The 19935-nt window shown below is 43.4% G+C and overlaps 1 protein-coding gene across 1 annotated transcript in view; it reads right to left on the minus strand.

The window, feature by feature from the left end:
- OCA2 (OCA2 melanosomal transmembrane protein) overlaps window positions 1-19935 on the minus strand; it is a 291900-nt gene that overhangs the window by 91969 nt on the left and 179996 nt on the right. The window contains exons 18-20 of the mRNA XM_048858880.2: window positions 11865-11992; window positions 1051-1110; window positions 347-451 (exon numbers count right to left, since the gene is read on the minus strand). Of these exons, the coding sequence (XP_048714837.1) occupies window positions 347-451; window positions 1051-1110; window positions 11865-11992 (293 nt within the window). The remainder of the gene's footprint in view (window positions 1-346; window positions 452-1050; window positions 1111-11864; window positions 11993-19935) is intronic.

Raw genomic sequence — 19935 nt, forward strand, 5'->3', positions numbered from 1 at the left:
TACTATGAAGTGCCACTATGGATTTAATGCAAAAATAATAAGATTTGAGAGCCAGATGCTTAAAAGGCCAGAAGCCCAGGGCCAGTGCAAAAATGCAAGTACAATGGTGCACCTAATTTCGTACTTCATCATCATAATGGCATTTGCAAATCTGATATTTGTATGTACAAATTGCCACTAAGATGCCTAAATGGGATGAATAAGCCCAGTAATGATATTCACTGCCTCTAAGAGGTGGGGGCAATTGTAACACAGTTGAGGTCTCACAAAGAAAGCTTGTTATCAAATAGTTGGACTCACTGCACATAATGGAAAGAAGAAACACATCTAACGAAGAGAGACATACCATTGTAGCTGTGAATGGAATGTTGTCAATTAGGGAAGATGCCAGAGCAGAGACCCAGAGTACTAAAATGATAGCAACTGCTAGGCGTTGATCCTCGGGAACCACCTGGTATTAAGAAAAATGAAGTTACAACCGACATTTTTTTTTCAGCTCTAGTAATAGCCTTGATATTTCTATGTGCTACTAATGGCATAATTCTTCACTAGAACATCAACACACTCATTTTTTAAAAGGTGATATGAATATAAAATAAATTTTTAAAAACAAATAACTGAAGGATTTATTCACACACTAATTCTACTGATTCAACAGAAATGTGGGAAAGGAGGCATGCAGCAAGTGACTTTTCTAACCATCATGTTTATGTTTCATACAAGAAATGTCCTGTGCAGCTATAATTACACAGCTTTTTCCCCTCTGTTTGTACATTATATGCCCCTCCCTTCCCCTCCGCCCCCCATTTATTAGTTAATTAAAACTACAGAAAAGACTTACTATTCAGATAAGATCATATATTCTGGCTTTGGAGAGGTATACACAATGGATATTGAAGACCATTCACACTGAAGGGTGAAATGCACCCTTGCAGGAATACAACCCTTCACATATCCTTCAATATGCAATGATTAGACAGTATATTTAGTAAAGCAATACAAACATTTCTCTATCTTGGGAGTGAAATAACTATAAACATTGAAATGTACCTTTATTAACAAAGCTGTCTGTTCTCCTATATAATCTATTAAATGAAGATGAGCCAAAGCCTAAAAGAGATAAATTTAGATCAACCAATAGTATGTGAGCAAATATGCAGCTGAAAAAAATATTTTAGAGTGAATTAAAACAAATCCAACACAGTTATTTTCTCTCTCTCAAAAAAAATGTCAATATTCACCCTATGTAAGATACACATTACAACTGGGCAAGCTACTGAGAATAGAAATGTCAACAGAGCCACAAGATTTGTGGAATTTTGATGCATTTGAAATGTCAACCAGATTCTCTAAAGGCACCGACATCTCATCTCCATAAACAGCACCACTCTGAGGTTTAAAGTTTCCCTTCTTCTGGAGTGGATGCATTTTGTTTGAGTACTTGAGTGCAAATTATTTTAGACCTAAAGAAACCCTTGATATGAACCAATAACCTAGAGCAAATATTTCAAACTTTGGACAGTTCAGGTAAGGGGCTGAAGTTTGTGGCTTATTCCCAGCAAAGAAAGAAAAGGGCGGAGGGGGAGGGGAAAAAAAGAAAAATGAAAAAGAAAGAATTTCTGTAAAATAGCTTGATTCAGAACCCAAAAAACAAAAACCAATTAATGGTCACATTCTCAGCTACTGCCAAGAAACACCCAGTGCAAGTCAGGGAGGTAGTATATGGGGATGCAAAGTTACATGAAGTTCACCTTTGCATTTTTCCAGTCCAAGGGCTGTTGCGTGTAGGGCTGCTCTAATTTACACAGGCTGCTAACAGTTTCAAGGGGTGAAACCACATCCAAGTATTGATGCTGCCAAGGCTGATTCCCCACTCTAGCACTTCAAGTGCAGAAGCTGGGGGCCCACAAGGATTCTAAAAATTAATACTGGTCACTCCCAAACTTACAGCTTGTATTAAACTCCCAAACTTACAGCTTTTTTCTGACCTTGGATGGGTAGATGCTGCCACCACCCAAGTGCAAAAACCGCTTTGAGAACCCAGGAAGGCGCACTTGGGAATTCCTTCCTGGGGGGTACCCTCAAGCCCTTTCACCAGCCCCTCTGGGGAAGAGCTGACAAACAAACAAAGGAAAACAGCTGTTGCCACCAGCTAATTAAACAACATATGCACAAACCTAGGACACAAAAATTCAATCCTGTTCTTAAGAAAAGGTAAATTTTATCAAAAACAAAAAGAAAGAATACACATTTGGATATTGCTAGATTTTGCTAGATTTAAAAAAAACACAATTACATGGATTAAGCATCAAAATAGCTCTCGATGTCCAGTTTAAAGGTTACAAGCAAAACAAAAGCATTTGGGGTTAGAACAGAGGAGTCCACAAGCAATAAAGAAATAAACAGAGATAAACCTGATCGCATCTTCCTAGACACTCGCTGCTCTACTTACATATCTGGGGTTTTAAATGAGTAGTTTCTAGGTATGATTTGATGATTTTTCATACTTGGCCCAAAGCTTTTTACAGTATTGCTGCTCTGTCCCCCTCTCTCCAGAGAACAACACAGACAGACAAAGGGGAAGGTTTTTTCCCCCAGTTTTAATAATTTCTAGCCTTCCCATTGGCCCTTTTGGTCAGGTGCCAAGTCCCTTCCTTTTACCTATGCAGGGAGACCTTTTAACCCTTTACAGGTAAAGCAAGTAGAGAACTACCACCAAGATGGATTTATAGCTAACTGGCTAGCTGGGTGTCCATAAAAGGGAGCTACTCCCCACCCCCTTTCATTTATCACAGATGCAGCACAGGGATGCCCTGCCCATACCACTATATTGGTGTAGAGAGGGTGGCATGGGAACTTTTACAGTGGTTCTATGGCAGCAGAGGAATCCCATCTCTCTTGCATTATAGTTATCCTCCCAGGGTCCATCAGCTCTGGATCAAGATTCTGAGGGCAGCATAGCACAAAGTGGCTATGTTATACCCCAGATCTGAATGTAAATGTTAAAGCAAAAAATTTTAAAAAACCCCTGTTCTTTATTTACTCCATCAGTCCGGACCAGACTATTGAACCACATATTCTATGGCAGAGGAGGAGAAATTTGGACCCCACCAAGTGAGTATACTAATAACTCAAAACTAAGAAAATCAGTGTTCTAAACTTCATTCTCTACTGCCTAGATCTTGGTTAGGGATGTGCACAGGTCATCACACTGAATGTTTAGTTTCCATTTTTTTTTTATTAGGGGCCAATTCCTATCTTCAACTTTCCCCAAACCCTTCCTCTTTTCCCAGACCCTAAGCTCAGTTGTCACCGCTTAGCTCTGCTCAGCATAGAAGAGGAGGGAGGGCATTGAAGAGACAGTTATAGGTCCCTGATTCTGCACTGGCCTGGTCCCAGCATGATTTAGAACAGTCATGGGGCTGCTCTAACTTATGCCACTGTGGGCAGTCAGCATAATGAAGTAGACCCCTGACTTGTCACCTCTTTCTCCAGCGTGTCCCATATGTCAGAATGGGATTGGGGTGCACTTTTGAGGATCCCATCTCAAGGCTCAGCAGGTCTATCAATACAAATTTTGTTACCTAATGCTGATGGCCTGTCTGTTACAGATACAAACTTCCTACGTTTTCATAGCTTCTGCAAATTGCTGGCAGCTCCGAAGAGCCTAGCCTCTTATCATTGTTTCCCTGTGCTAAACTAAGCAACAAATGGAACAGTCATTTGAAGCTTCTTCAGATACATTTTCTACTACACCCTCAAATTCCAGCTGCCTTCTTCCGTCAAGGAGCAACTGCTCAGGTGGGTTATTAAACAAAAAGAGTACATGAAGGTCACAGGGGAAAGAGAGCAGGCATCACAGGCCAGTGATATGAGAGGCACAGGACACATACAATTGAGATGACCCTGAGAGAACAACCAATTCTCTCAAAGTAAACAGAACCCTCAGTCTGAGTAGCGCTAACCTTTTATTGTACTCTCTCCATTCCCCTATTGAATCAGCATGGAGAATATTCACCGTAGCTTTGAATAGGAGCAACAGGGAGTCCAACACAGTTGCTGTCGGAGCAGAAGGCTACAAAAAAGTGCTCCACCTGCTGTAACACAGCTGAGCCAGAGATATCCGTGCGGTTCATCTGGTAGCAGAGTCTCCTTCTGGGCCAGGAGGCTGAACATTCAAATTCCAAAGAGGAAGTTAGGCTCAAACCTAATGTCCATGTTTTCGTGTGGTACTAGGAAGAATGACACGGCAATGGCAGGGGAACTGTCTTTCAGTTTTTAGGTCTCTGGTGTCATCCGTGGTAGAAGGTCAAGATATTATGGCACTCTTGAAAAAGAATTGAGGATAATTGTCGTGTCCTACCTAGTAAGTCCCTTGTGTTAAAGATGAGTTAGAATATCTAGAGCAATACTATGCTGTACATTAATTACACATGTACAAAGGGGAAAATTGTTCTTTTAGTCTAGATTACTTTTACTTTAGAAAAAGAGAATAAATACCGAGGGGAAAGAGGGGGGGGAGAGGATGCACAGGGATTCCTATATAATGTTCTGCATTTGAAATGAAAAACAAAATGGCAGCTACCTCACTTCTGACCCTGGAAGAGGGAAGAATCGCTTCTGCATTTAACGTTGCAGTACCCAGAAAACAGATGACTACATCTTTCAGTTAAATTCCTCCATACACTACACAAACACCAGAAGGGAATGTTTAATCTAAACCAAAGTCTCTTTTACTGGAAAATTCAAAACCATTAAACATTTGTATTATTTTTTTAAACATATCTAAATTTGGTTTCTACTTGAGTGTCCTATTAAAAGTTTCGTATTTTTAATAAAATGTACAGAGTAGCAACAACATTAATGACATTTGAGCTTTTCTTCCACGTAGCTAAGAGGCATGGCCGCCCGCAGAGATTGATGGTGAGAGGCAGCCAGCCACCCCCCGGCTGGCAGAACCAGGAAGGCCACGCTCTCCACACCGAAAGCAGAGGGGCAGGACAAGAACAGAAAGTATAAAAGGCGGGCCCTGTAGCACAGTTGGGAGGCAGCTGCCAAAGAAGACGGACACGTTGTCGTAACAACCAGGCAAGGTACTAACAAATTTCAACAGGACTTTATTTTTAAAGTGGAAACGTCTTTACCAAGCTGCTGCTGCACCCTCGGTAGCTCTCATTCAGCCTCCTCAACTCCCCCCCCTTCCTGTTTCCTGTCCTTTCAGACTCCCAACAGCCAGTGCTCCCAGTTCTAATCATTACAAGCAGCATCTAAACACCACATTCCTGCCTCTCTTAAGAAACTCTCCCAATTAAAATAAACATTATTGTTCTAACCACAGGAGCAAATATGAAACAAGACACAGTATACTGTTGGCAGAAATATTACACTGAAAACACTGTAGATACTACATTACATAGTCTCTAGTCCAGACAGGTGGTCGTCTGGGTCTGACAGGCCATTTCTGAAGCCCCAGTTCCAGTGCAATGTCTTGTTGTGTTGATACTACAGTGAAGTCATCCAGTACAGACTGGGTGTTGGCATAATCTCCTCTTGGTTCATAGGCAGGTGCAAGATAAGAAGCATTCCATACCCACCCACCAGAAAGTGGATAGGTGTAAGGTCCCTTCTTCTCTATGATTTTAAGAGGAGCTGTGAATTTATGGTCCCCTTTTCGTAAAATTCCAGGTTTTCGTATTCTAACGAAGGAAGCACACTCAAACTTTGGTTCCCTAGCACCCTGCCGCTTGTCTGTGAAAGTCTTATACTTTGCTTGGTTCTGTTCAACTGTTTTTCTCATATCATCCTCGGTTGGGGCATCAAGACATGCCTGTAACAATCCAGCAATGTTCGGTCTAGTATTCATCTGTTTCCCATGAAGTAACTCTGTGGGTGATCTTTGCATTGTGGCATGTTGTGTAGCCCGGTATGCTTGCAAAAAATCAGTAGTGAAGGTTATCCACAATCACTCTTCCAGTTTAGCTGTTTGAAAACTCTCTTTCAAACTTCTGTTAAACCGTTCGATTTCCCCATTTGCTTGAGGGTAATATAGCGATGACCTTCTGTGTAAAATGTTCCTCTCTGCTAGAAAAGTTTCAAACTCCAAGGAAGCAAATAGACTACCATTATCTGAAACCAGTTCTTTGGGGTTAACTTCCCTGCTAAAAACTGAAGAGAGGAACTTAATTACTGTAGCAGAAGAGATTTGCGATGTAAACACTACCTCAGGCCATTTACTGAAATAGTCTATTAAAGTGATGGCATAATGGCAGTCACTTGGAGCAGTATCAAAGGGTCCTACAATGTCAATCGCCACTTTTTCCCATGCAGATTCAGGAAGAGGAACAGGCTGTAATGGAGGGGTACATGTCACTGCTGTCTTATCATGCATTTGGCAAGTGACACAGGATTTTATGAGTGCTTCAGTTTGAGAGTCCATCCCTGGCCACCAATACAGATCATGTAGTCATTGTTTGGTTCTGACAATTCCTTGATGAGTATCGTGTGCCAGGTGTATGAGTTTTGACTGTAATTCTTCTGGCACAAGTAGCCAGCATGTACCTTGTACCACACAGTCATCAAGCAAAGAAAGTTCATCCCAAACTCTAAAATAAGGGAGCAAAACTGGGTCAAGGTTTTTATGGTTACTGGGCCATCTCTTTGTCAGAAATTTCCGTAGTTTTTGTTGAATTGGACATGCTGAACAAGCAGCTTGAAATTGTTCTCTTGTAACTGCAGTAAGAGTGCTTGTAATAAGCACAACCACTACATCCTCATCCTCCAGTGGACCACGTGGTGAAGGCAAAGGCAGGCGAGAAAGGCAATCAGCGACCACATTTTGGTTTCCAGGCTTACATTCCAGTTCATAACTGAAAGAGAGTAGTCTTGCAGACCATCTAGCAATACGATATCCTGCTCTTCCCAGGCCTTTCGTGGTGAGCAACATCGTCAAAGGGCTGTGGTCTGTGCACAACTTGAACGCACGGCCCCACAGGTAAGTTCTCCATTTTTCAGTAGCCCAGACACAAGCAAGTGCTTCTTTTTCGACTGTAGAATATTTTCTCTCAGCATTACTTAGTGTCCTTGAAGCAAATGCAACAGTCCTCTCTGTGTTGTCCTCATGAAGTTGTGTGAGGACAGCCCCAAGTCCATAATCAGAAGCATCAGTAGTTACAACTGTGGGCAATGCAGGACTAAATAGTGCAAGTACTGGACCATGTACAATCAAGTCTTTCACTGTTTCGAAACTAGCTTGTGCATCTGTTGTCTACACTAAGGTTGAACTTCTCCGTAGTAATTCTCGTAACGGTTCAATGACAGAAACATAATTGGGAATGAATTTTGCATACCAGGAGGTAAGACCCAAGAAGGAACGTAAGGTTTGCAAATCTGTTGGAGGAGGAACATTTGAAATTACCAGAATATGATCTGAATCAGGTTTTAGTCCAGCCTGCAAAATTGTATGCCCCAGAAAGGAGAGATCAGTGTTTCTAAATTTGCATAAATTTAGCAAAATATTGAGCTTGAGGCCTGCTTTGCTGATGCAGTTTAGTACAGACTGCAGGTTACTGTCATGCTCCTCAGAAGTATTTCCAAACATGATAATATCATCCAGATAGCACTGGTGATTCTTCAGAATCAATTACATCATTTTTTGGAAAGCACTTGGAGCAAATGCGAGATGGTATGGAATATGTTTAAAATGGAATAGTCCCTCATGTAATAAGTGCTGTGAGGTCTCTGCTATCTACATGCAACATAACCGGATAGTATGCGCTCTGCAAATCCAGAGTAGAAAACATCTTTGCTCCATGGAGTTCTGCAAATACTTCTTCTATGTGAGGAATAAGATGGCTGTCAATCACAATAGCTTTATTTGGCTCCCTTAAGTCCACACAAAGGTGAATGCCTCCACCCTTCTTCTGCATCATTACTATAAGTGAAACCCATTCCGAGGAGTCAATCTCCTCAATAATGTCCTTTTGAACAAGTTTTCTAAGTTCCTCTGAAACAGCTTCCCTGACTGAAAATGGTAAGTGCTGTAACTTCTGTCGTACAGGCATCACATTATTCCGCATTTTAACTTTATGTAGAAACCCATAAGCACAGCCGAGTTTCTCCTCAATCTAGTGTTGGGTCCCAGCTGAAACTGGTGTGTGTACCGCAAGAGTGCTTTGCTGAGGAAGATCAATTCGTCCATTAACTACCCTGAGATTTAAAGCAGCCAATAAATCTCTGCCAAGGATAGGAGTGCCTTTGTGGACAATGTAGAATTCTGCAGTTACACAGCAATCACCAAAAGTAACTATTGCTGGCAGGCAGCCATGTACTGGAATATGGTTTTTCAAAAAGCACACCAAGTTAAGTTTGGGTTCAGTAAGAGGCACATCTTTAAAGTAATGCAAATAGATGGAATCAGGTAGTATAGATACTGCTGAGCCAGTGTCCAACATTAGCTGAATAGAGTGTTATTTGCCTGAGGGTATGGCAGAAATGTTTACAGTGCACTTTATTTGTTCTGGAATATGTGCAGTAGTGATTTTGTCCACGCTCAGCACAGTAACATCTGGTATTGTAACTGCATACACCTGTTGATTGAACTGGCTGCTGTGACATACTTTAGCAAAATGCCCAATCTTTTTGTAATGATTGCACTGAATTACTTTTGCCAGGCATCCTGTGTAGCTTGCAAGGTGTTGTGGGGATCCACAGCGAAAGCAAGCTTTTAGTGTATTTTGAATTTGTTGATTCGGTGGTTTTTCATTAATTTTTCTCTTGGAATCGTTTGTCTGCAGTGATAGTAAACTTTTCTGCAAAGGAGTCACAGCTGGACTGTGCCTCCTTATCCATGCTCATTATTTTGCCTTCAGCTGTAGCTGACTCAATGTAAGTAGCAATGGTTATTGCTTTTTCTAGTGTAAGTTGTAATTCAAGAAGTAAGCATTGTCTTACACGAAGCATAGTTGTTTTCTCAATAAGCTGGTCTTTAATCATCTCATCTGCCATATTCCCAAAGTCACAAGTTACAATCAGACTCCTCAGAGAAGCAATATACTGCATTATAGTCTCCCCTGTTTTCTGCTCACGCTGGCGAAATCTGTAGCGATTAACTACTACGTTCACTTTTGGCACAAAAAAGTTCTTTAATGCAGTGAGTGCCGTCTCATATTTATCATCTGCAAGGGGAAAAGTGTAAAATATACACTGCCCTTCTGCTCCTAGGCAGTGGATTAGCAGAGCACGCTTTCTTATTTCAGAAATCTCTGTAGCACTGACTGCAAGCAGATAAGTCTCAAACATATGGATCCAGGCAGCAAAAGCAATTGGAGGCTCACCTGGGCTTTGCAGAAAGGATGCAGGTGGGTTCAGAGGCAGAAGATCCATCCTCATCGCCAAAATGTTGTAACAACCAAGCAAGGTACTAACAAACTTCAACAGGACTTTATTTTTAAAGTGGAAACCTCCCTACCAAGCTGCTGCTGCACCCTCTGTAGCTCTCACTCAGCCTCCTCAACTTCCCACTCCTTCCTGTCTCCTGTGCTTTCCGACTCCCAACAGCCAGTGCTCCCAGTTCTAATAATTACAAGCAGCATCTAAACACGACACACGTTCTCCCCACTGCAGATGCAGCCCACTGAAGACTTCTGCTGTCCCAAGGAGGGCCCCGAGTTACCCATATGGCCAGACACACTAGATGCTGAGGAGTTGCTGGGACTGCCACTCACAGTGTACCCTGGGGAGACGGCAGACGACCCTTGGAAGGTACACCTGAGGGGGAGTATAGGAAGTGTCCCAGGGGCAGCCGACCCCAGTCTGGCAGCAGCGCTGCTAGAGATTAGGTCAGCATGTTGTGGTCAGGATCCACACTGACCCAGTGGCAGACCACTCTGCCGCTGTTAGGGCCCTAGGCTGGGATGCAGTGGAGTTGGGTGGGCCTGCATCCCCCCCTGTTACCCCTCCTTTGGGATGGCACTTGCTGGGGTGCTCACCCTTTGCTGGAGCCCCCTACACTGTACTTGGTGCTCTGCCCTGCCCGAGGACCTAGGCCCCTGAACTGTTCACTGCTCTACCCTGTCTGAGGGTTTGAGTCCTAGAGACAGCTAATTTCCCCTAATACAGACTGCCATTCCAGGTGTGTGACAGTGAAGAGGCATGGCTGCCCTCAGAGATTGACAGTGTGGGGCAGCTATGCAAGCCTACACTCCTACACTCCAATAATACGCTGTACCCATTTCAAAAATAAACGTCTCAGCATTTAGGTAACAGCAACAGAGCTGTCTCCCCAATTTTTGTAAGGGGAAGAGTTTAAATGTGGATGCCACTTTTCCAATGAGCATTTCATCTGTCCCAGTTTGTTTCATGAGTTAATGATAGTATGGCTCCAGAGAGCCTGAAGAAATATTGTTTAGTTAACCATTCTTCCAATTATATCAATAGGAATCAAGATTTCAGTAAATAGTAAAACTGCTTTCAACATGGTTTACTACATTACATTATAGCCACACTGTACTCAAATAAAAACATCTAAACTCAAGCTAAAACAGTAACTCAGAGAATGTGACTTACATAAAATACTAGCACCATAAAACCAAGGTGACTTCAGTAGGGATTCCCAAATCTGCCTGACACATTTCAGAATAGATAGCATTGGAAACTGCATGTGTGAGCGTGTATGTGAATGGGACCACTAGGTCACAATAGATGAACGAGTGGTGTGGTGAACTCCATAAAGCTGATTGCAACCTTTCCGATGATCAGAGCCTCCAATAATCTTTCAGGAGTTTTCTAGGTTCTGAACTCCTTATTTGGTGTATTAAACAAAACTAGCTGAATTATTCATGACAAATATCAACTGCAAATTTAGCCCATTTTTCTGTTGATGAATTGTTCATAAATAAATTGAGATATACACATCTATTTGCTATTTATAGTTATTTGACTAAGCAAACAAATTTCAAATTATGAGTTGTTTATAAACTGCTCATTTTGACTATTCACGGTGTATTACTGTTCATCTAAGTCATATCATGGCCTTATTTCTGCACCATGATTGGATGATTGAAACTTTTAAAACAGAATGACGACTAGTGAATAACAAGCATTCTTGTGCATGTACAAATCACCTTGTTTGCATGTGAATGCGGGTATTCATACGAAGATCACCCCTTCTCCAAACATTTGTGCCAAACCAAAACAAAAATTTCACATCACATTCTGAAATAGTGAATCAAATGGGATTCAAATAGGATTGAATCAACCAGCCATTCAGAAATTGAATGTACAACAATGTATTAAACTATTCAAGCATCACTTGCACTCAGGGTTTTAACCATGATTTTCAGTATTTGAAATTTGGTCTCATGTGCTAGATCGCACAAACAGCTTTCAAACAAACCGCAATTGAATCCTCTCAGACGAGCCATTTTGTAGCCAGGATATGGGGAAAAGTGAGGTATTTTTGAACTACGATTAACTCCTGTTTTTTCTATGGCTTCTCTAAATAACTTCAAACTTGGTTAAAAAATAATTGTTTGTTCACATGGAACGCACATGCCAAGTTTGAAACTAAACCTCTCTTTATTGGAAATTAGAGAAGGGGAAGAGGACAAAATCCAGGTTACAATGAAAGTAAGACTTCACTCCAGAGCAGTTCTCCCCATTCCATAATTCTGTTCTCTATTATTATGACTAAACTATTAAGAGAAATATTACAGAACTTTCATGCCCTTCTTGTATGAGGTCTCTATTCAGAATAATGCTTGCCCCCGCTATTCAAGTGCTTCTTGCAATTCTAACTGTCCGTATTATAGAAATCACAGGTTAAAAATAAAGGGGAATAAGTGCATTTTTGTCTTAATTCTTCTTACCTCCATTAGAACAAACAGTGCTGCAAAGAAAAGAAGTGTTGCCCATTCCACTCTGTTTAGTATCATCTCAAAATCATGGATGTCAGCTAACACTAGTAGCCAAATAGCTCCCAACATTGCAATCCACCCTGTATTAAATAAAGAGAACAGGGAGTATTTGTTACATTTTCTAGATTTGTCTAAGATGCACATTTATTTTACTAAGGATATAAAATAGACAGTAACACATTTTTCATTTAAACATTTTCTGACCTATTTTTTTGTGCTGACTGTGTAGCAAGGAAATTTTACAAATCTCTTTTACAAGTATATGTTCTAGTTTTATGTAGAAATAGAAACCCTCTACAAACGTAGGAGGCAATCCACATTTGATTAACAATCTTATGCTGTTGGGGCCAGCAATGCCTGGGAGTGCTGAGGAATCAGTAAGTATGTTCAGGCTTTAGCAAGAGGAAGCATCTTGTGCTGCTGAAAATTCCACTGAGTTTGCTTCACAAATAAAATTCCATCTGATTAGGAAAGGCACTGAAAGGCGTTCTCTGTCTAGTCCTCCTCAGAGAGTACACTGGTGGCTACCATATAGAACTTCCAGGACATTTTGGCTAGAGGATAAACTGAGGAAATGGAAGGCTATTCCAGAATAGGGGGTTCTCTCTTAAAAACAGTGATAAACTATGTATACATGGAGTATGCATGTACCCACATTTACATATATACTGTATGTATATGTTGTTAATACAGTTAGACAAGGTGGGTTAGGTAATCTCTTTTACTGGACCAACTTCTGTTGGTGAGAGAGACAAACTTTCAAGCTCTCCCACCAACAGAAGTTATTCCAGTAAAAGAGATTACCTCACCCACCTTGTATCTCTAATATCTCGGGACCGTCATGACTAAGCCCTGGTCTACACTAGGACTTTAGGTCGAATTTAGCAGCATTAAATCGATGTAAACCTGCACCCATCCACACGATGAAGCCCTTTATTTCGACTTAAAGGGCTCTTAAAATCGATTTCCTTACTCCACCCCTGACAAGTGGATTAGTGCTTAAATCGGCCTTGCCGGGTCGAGTTTGGGGTACTGTGGACACAATTCGACGGTATTGGCCTCCGGGAGCTATCCCAGAGTGCTCCATTGTGACCGCTCTGGACAGCACTCTCAACTCAGATGCACTGGCCAGGTAGACAGGAAAAGAACCGCGAACTTTCGAATCTCATTTCCTGTTTGGCCAGCGTGGCAAGCTGCAGGTGACCATGCAGAGCTCATCAGCAGAGGTGACCATGATGGAGTCCCAGAATCGCAAAAGAGCTCCAGCATGGACTGAACGGGAGGTACGGGATCTGATCGCTGTATGGGGAGAGGAATCCGTGCTATCAGAACTCCGTTCCAGTTTTCAAAATGCCAAAACCTTTGTCAAAATCTCCCAGGGCATGAAGGACAGAGGCCATAACAGGGACCCGAAGCAGTGCCGCGTGAAACTGAAGGAGCTGAGGCAAGCCTACCAGAAAACCAGAGAGGCGAACGGCCGCTCCAGGTCAGAGCCCCAAACATGCCACTTCTATGATGAGCTGCATGCCATTTTAGGGGGTTCAGCTACCACTACCCCAGCCGTGTTGTTTGACTCCTTCAATGGAGATGGAGGCAATACGGAAGCAGGTTTTGGGGACGAAGAAGATGATGATGAGGTTGTAGACAGCTCACAGCAAGCAAGTGGAGAAACCGGTTTTCCCGACAGCCAGGAACTGTTTCTCACCCTGGACCTAGTACCCCCCAAACCCACCCAAGGCTGCTTCCTGGACCTGGCAGGCGGAGAAGGGACCTCCGGTGAGTGTACCTTTTAAAATACTATACATGGTTTAAAAGCAAGCATGTGAAACGATTACTTTGCCCTGGCATTCGCGGCTCTCCTGGATGTACTCCCAAAGCCTTTGCAAAAGGTTTCTGGGGAGGGCAGCCTTATTGCGTCCTTCATGGTAGGACACTTTACCACTCCAGGCCAGTAACAAGTACTCGGGAATCATTGTACAACAAAGCATTGCAGTGTATGTTTGCTGGCGTTCAAACAACATCCGTTCTTTATCTCTCTGTGTTATCCTCAGGAGAGTGAGATATCATTCATGGTCACCTGGTTGAAATAGAGTGCTTTTCTTCAGGGGACACTCAGAGGAGCCCATTCCTGCTGGGCTGTTTGCCTGTGGCTAAACAGAAATGTTCCCCGCTGTTAGCCACAGGGAGGGTTGAGGGGGTAGCCACGCGGTGGGGGGATGCAAAATGCGACCTTGTAACGAAAGCACATGTGCTATGTATGTAATGTTAACAGCAAGGTTTACCCTGAAAGAGTGTAGCCACTGTTTTATAAAATGTGTCTTTTTAAATAGCGCTGTCCCTTTTTTTTTCTCCACCAGCTGCATGTGTTTCAATGATCACAGGATCTTCTCCTTCCCAGAGGCTAGTGAAGCTTAGAAAGAAAAAAAAATGCACTCGAGATGAAATGTTCTCCGAGCTCATGCTGTCCTCCCACACTGACAGAGCACAGACGAATGCATGGAGGCAAATAATGTCAGAGTGCAGGAAAGCACAAAATGACCGGGAGGAGAGGTGGTGGGCTGAAGAGAGTAAGTGGCGGGCTGAAGACAGGGCTGAAGCTCAAATGTGGCGGCAGCGTGATGAGAAGAGGCAGGATTCAATGCTGAGGCTGCTGGAGGACCAAACCAATATGCTCCAGTGTATAGTTGAGCTGCAGCAAAGGCAGCTGGAGCACAGACTGCCACTACAGCCCTGTGTAACCAACCGCTCTCCTCCCCAAGTTCCATAATCTCGACACCCAGACGCCCAAGAATGCGGAGGGGGGGCCACTGGCCAACCAGCCACTCCGCCACAGAGGATTGCCCAAAAAAAAGAAGGCTGGCATTCAATAAATTTTAAAGTTGTAAACTTTTAAAGTGCTGTGTGGCATTTTCCTTCCCTCCTCCACCACCCCTCCTGGGCTACCTTGTTAGTCATCCCCCTATTTGTGTGATGAATGAATAAAGAATGCATGAATGTGAAGCAACAATGACTTTATTGCCTCTGCAAGCGGTGATCAAAGGGAGGAGGGGAGGGTGGTTAGCTTACAGGGAAGTAGAGTGAACCAAGGGGCGGGGGGTTTCATCAAGGAGAAACAAACAGAACTTTCACACCGTAGCCTGGCCAGTCATGAAACTGGTTTTCAAAGCTTCTCTGATGCGTACCGTGCCCTCCTGTGCTCTTCTAACCGCCCTGGTGTCTGGCTGCACGTAACCAGCAGCCAGGCGATTTGCCTCAACCTCCCACCCCACCATAAATGTCTCCCCCTTACTCTCACAGATATTGTGGAGCACACAGCAAGCAGTAATAACAGTGGGAATATTGGTTTCGCTGAGGTCTAAGCGAGTCAGTAAACTGCGCCAGCGCGCCTTTAAACATCCAAATGCACATTCTACCACCATTCTGCACTTGCTCAGCCTGTAGTTGAACAGCTCCTGACTACTGTCCAGGCTGCCTGTGTATGGCTTCATGAGCCATGCCATTAAGGGGTAGGCTGGGTCCCCAAGGATACATATAGGCATTTCAACATCCCCAACAGTTATTTTCTGGTCTGGGAATAAAGTCCCTTCCTGCAGCTTTTGAAACAGACCAGAGTTCCTGAAGATGCGAGCGTCATGTACCTTTCCCGACCATCCCACTTTGATGTTGGTGAAACGTCCCTTGTGATCCACCAGAGCTTGCAGCACTATTGAAAAGTAACCCTTGTGGTTTATGTACTCGCCGGCTTGGTGCTCCGGTGCCAAGATAGGGATATGGGTTCCGTCTATGGCCCCACCACAGTTAGGGAATCCCATTGCAGCAAAGCCATCCACTATGACCTGCACATTTCCCAGGGTCACTACCCTTGATATCAGCAGATCTTTGATTGCGTGGGCTACTTGCATCACAGCAGCCCCCACAGTAGATTTGCCCACTCCAAATTGATTCCCAACTGACCAGTAGCTGTCTGGCGTTGCAAGCTTCCACAGGGCTATCGCCACTCGCTTCTCAACTGTGAGGGCTGCTCTCATCTTGGTATTCATGCGCCTCATGTCAGGGGAAAGCAAGTCACAAAGTTCCATGAAAGTGCCCTTTCGCATGCGAAAGTTTCGCAGCCACTGGGAATCGTCCCAGACCTGCAACACTATGTGGTCCCACCAGTCTGTGCTTGTTTCCCGAGCCCAGAATCGGCGTTCCACAGCATGAACCTGCCCCATTAGCACCATGATGCATGCATTGGCAGGGCCCATGCTTTCAGAGAAATCTGTGTCCATGTCCTGATCACTCACGTGACCGCGCTGACATTGCCTCCTCGCTCGGTATCGCTTTGCCAGGTTCTGGTGCTGCATATACTGCTGGATAATGCATGTGGTGTTTAATGTGCTCCTAATTGCCAAAGTGAGCTGAGCGGCCTCCATGCTTGCCTTGGTATGGCGTCCGCACAGAAAAAAGGCGCAGAACGATTGTCTGCCGTTGCTCTGACAGAGGGAGGGGCGACTGATGACACGGCTTACAGGGTTGGCTTCAGGGAGCTAAAATCAACAAAGGGGGTGGCTTTACATCAAGGAGTATTTCAGGCAGGACTTCACGGAGGGTTCCAATAAGAAATGGTGCACCTAAGTTATCGTTCTTATTGGAACAAGGAGGTTAGCCTGGCCTCTGATTGATACATGGCTAGATTTACCTCGCTGCACCTTCTCTGTGAGTGACTGCAGTGTGACCTAGAGGAATGAGTCCCCTAGACAGGGGAGGAGGCAAATGAGTACAAAACAAATCTGGTCTATTTCTTGTTTTGATCCACTCCATCTATCTTTTACATCTTTGGCTGGCAGCAGACGGTGCAGGAGGACTGCATGCCATCCACATCTCATGGCTGCTCGGCAGAAGATGGTACAGTACGACTGCTAGCCATCCTCATCTCTTGCCTGCCCGGCAGAAGATGGCACAATACGACTGCTAGCCATCCTCATCTCTTGCCTGCCTGGCAGAAGATGGTACAGTACGACTGCTAGCAATCCGTATCGCCTGCCTGCTCACCATAAGACGGTTCAATAGGACTGACTGCAGGACTAAAGAGAATGACCTGGTCAAGTCACTCCAAATTTAGTCCCTGCGCCCATGTCTGCCCAGGCGCTCCTGGCTGACATGGCCAGAAGCACCTCGGACATGACGATGACGGCTACCAGTCATATTGCACCGTCTGCTTCCACAAGGCAATGGGTTGCTGCTACTGTGCAGCAAAGCCGTACCGCGTCTGCCAGCACCCAGGAGACATAGGGTGACGGTTACCTGAGCGGGCTCCATGCTTGCCGTGGTATGGTGTCTGCACAGGTAACTCAGGAAAAAAGGCGTGAAACGATTGTCTGCCCTTGCTTTCACGGAGGGAGGGAGGGAAGGGGGGCCTGACGATATGTACCCAGAACCACCCGTGACAATGTTTTAGCCCCATCAGGCATTGGGATCTCAACCCAGAATTCCAATGGGCAGCGGAGACTGCGGGAACTGTGGGATAGCTATCCACAGTGCAATGCCCCAGAAGTCGACTCTAGCCTCAGTACTGTGGAAGCACTCTGCCGTGTTAATGCACTTAATGCACTTAGAGCATTTTCTGTGGGGACACACACACTCGAATATATAAAACCGATTTCTAAAAAAACGACTTCTATAAATTCGACCTTATTCCGTACTGTAGACATACCCTAAAATAACACAGCATACATTAATACACTTGAACACTTCTCTTCATCCATAGATATCTAAAAGCTCAATATTCAACCAGGGAAAACAACCACAGAATTTCCTGACTCATACTCTAGGGTTATTATCAACATTATTTAAATGTATTTTGGAACCGTCTGTGCATGAAACGCCAATTTTTGCCAAGGGACTATGGCAAATTTCAAGCTAAGAAACTTCAGATTTCAAAGAGAATTTTCACTAGGCATGTGCTTATTTTTGCTCAGAAGGAAACTCTACTGGATAAGAAGCCGATATTTGGATGACAAACTATTGTGATACATCATTTTTTAATTGTTAATGATATGTACAAAGCTCCTCACCATTTCAAGTTATTTCTCTTTTTGTTGTGACTATTTCATACACCTCTATCAAAGTGTTATAGCTTGAACATTATGCCTCTGGGAAAAAAAATCCTTCCTGGAAGAAATCTTAAAATCAAAGACTAATAATCAAGTACTGCAGATGATTTAGAGATACTAAGATCCTGCCACAGGGCAGGTAGATAAATAAAATGGCCTTCTAAGAGGCCACTTCTAGCTCATTGATACTGTGAATTAGCAAAATATAACAGATTGATTCCATGCACTTAAGATCTGGGGCCATTCAGCTGGTACACGTGTTTCTGCTTCCCTTGTCCCCAAGGAACATAGAACACAAGAATGGCCATACAGGATCAGACCAATGGTCTATCTAGCCGAGTATACTGTCTTTTGACAGTTGCCAATGCCAGATGTTTTAGAAGGCATGAACAGAACAGGAAATCATCAAGTGACCCATCCCCTGATGCCTATTCCCACCATCTGGCAAACAGAGGCTAGTTTTTAAGAAAATCCAAAGGTTTAAAATTAAAACCCAATGACATTCTACCTAAATTTGATTAAAAAATAAAAGTAGAAATTTGCATATCAAATATTCTCTCCATTAATGAAGTTAGCAAATGTTGACTGCCCTTCAATTCCTAAAGAAAGAGATCCACAGTAGTTCTACACAAATATTCCCTTACACAGGAAATGCAATTTTTATTCTTCCAATACATATGTACTTTTGGAACTTTAAATAACATATTGCATGCTTTAAGGGAATTTTAGATTAATTGCAATCCTTGGAACACAGCACAATTGTTGAAAACACTGCATGCATAAAAATATAGAGAAAAATTCTTTCAGTTATGTAGCACACATTAGAATGTGAAGAAAGGTCTTCATAAAGCCACATAATATTGGATCCTGATTTGGAATTTTCATTGCCTTTTAATGAAGTTGTAAAATAGTAATGTATATATTATGTTATGTTCTACTCTATAAACATTTTCCCCCTTGACTTTAACTGCTAGCACTTCTCTCACTGGATCCATTCTCTACCTATGAAGACATTAATGGAACAGCCATCTTGGAAAATAAAGTTCTCTCAGTACCACCAGCTTTTCTAACTACTCTCCTCCATTCCATTGGTCTCCAAATGCCCGCAGCATTCCCTTTCATAGGCTCCCTTTCCTCAAGCTCTCAACTTGAGCCTCCATAATCTGGCTTCTGATGTCTCTACACTACTAAAACAACTCTCACAAGAATTTCCCCTTAAGCATGAGGCAAGCCTGATCTATCAAGGTTGCACGTACTTGAAGAGAGGAAGATGAAGGATTAGGAAATCTCATTCAATTCCACAAAAATACTTTCCTAAAACTAGCAATTAACACAAAGTGAAACATGGAGCCAAACCTCCCCAAGCTTTGAGACAGCTCACATTCCAGAACTCTCCAATGGGCCTAAACCTGGACCACAAATCCTCACCCCAGACTTTGAGGACATTGTAATCCAGTCAGATTCCAGATCCAAAAGTCATGACTCATTGCTATCTCCACTCACCACCAAGGAAGGAAACAACAACACTTGGCAAACAAACATATTGAGTTTGATTCACTCTCTGGTGAGAATAAGTGCCCCGCAGCAGTGGTCAAGCAGCCCAAAAGCAATGCTTATACTGCTAAGGGAGAAAGCGTGGCAGAAATGGCACAAAGAAAGAGCAGGGCTGGCCTAGAAGGGGATGTAGCTAGGCCCGCTGGATCCCTCCAGTGATGAGTCTCTGACAAAGCCCTAGCTGCAAAATGAAGCTGCCCTCCAAGGACAGAATCCTTAAGGGAAGGGGGCACTCTCCCTAAGGGAAGGGGGCCTCTCAGTCCTGCTGAGAGTGAATCTGGACTAATGAGGGCCAAATCCATCTCCCGTCTCCATGAGTGGAAAGATTTGCCAGGCAGGGGAATTGGTGCAGTTCAGCAGCTTAAGGAGGAAGA

This window comes from Caretta caretta, chromosome 1, assembly GCF_965140235.1.
Source record: "Caretta caretta isolate rCarCar2 chromosome 1, rCarCar1.hap1, whole genome shotgun sequence".
Taxonomy (NCBI): domain Eukaryota; kingdom Metazoa; phylum Chordata; order Testudines; family Cheloniidae; genus Caretta; species Caretta caretta.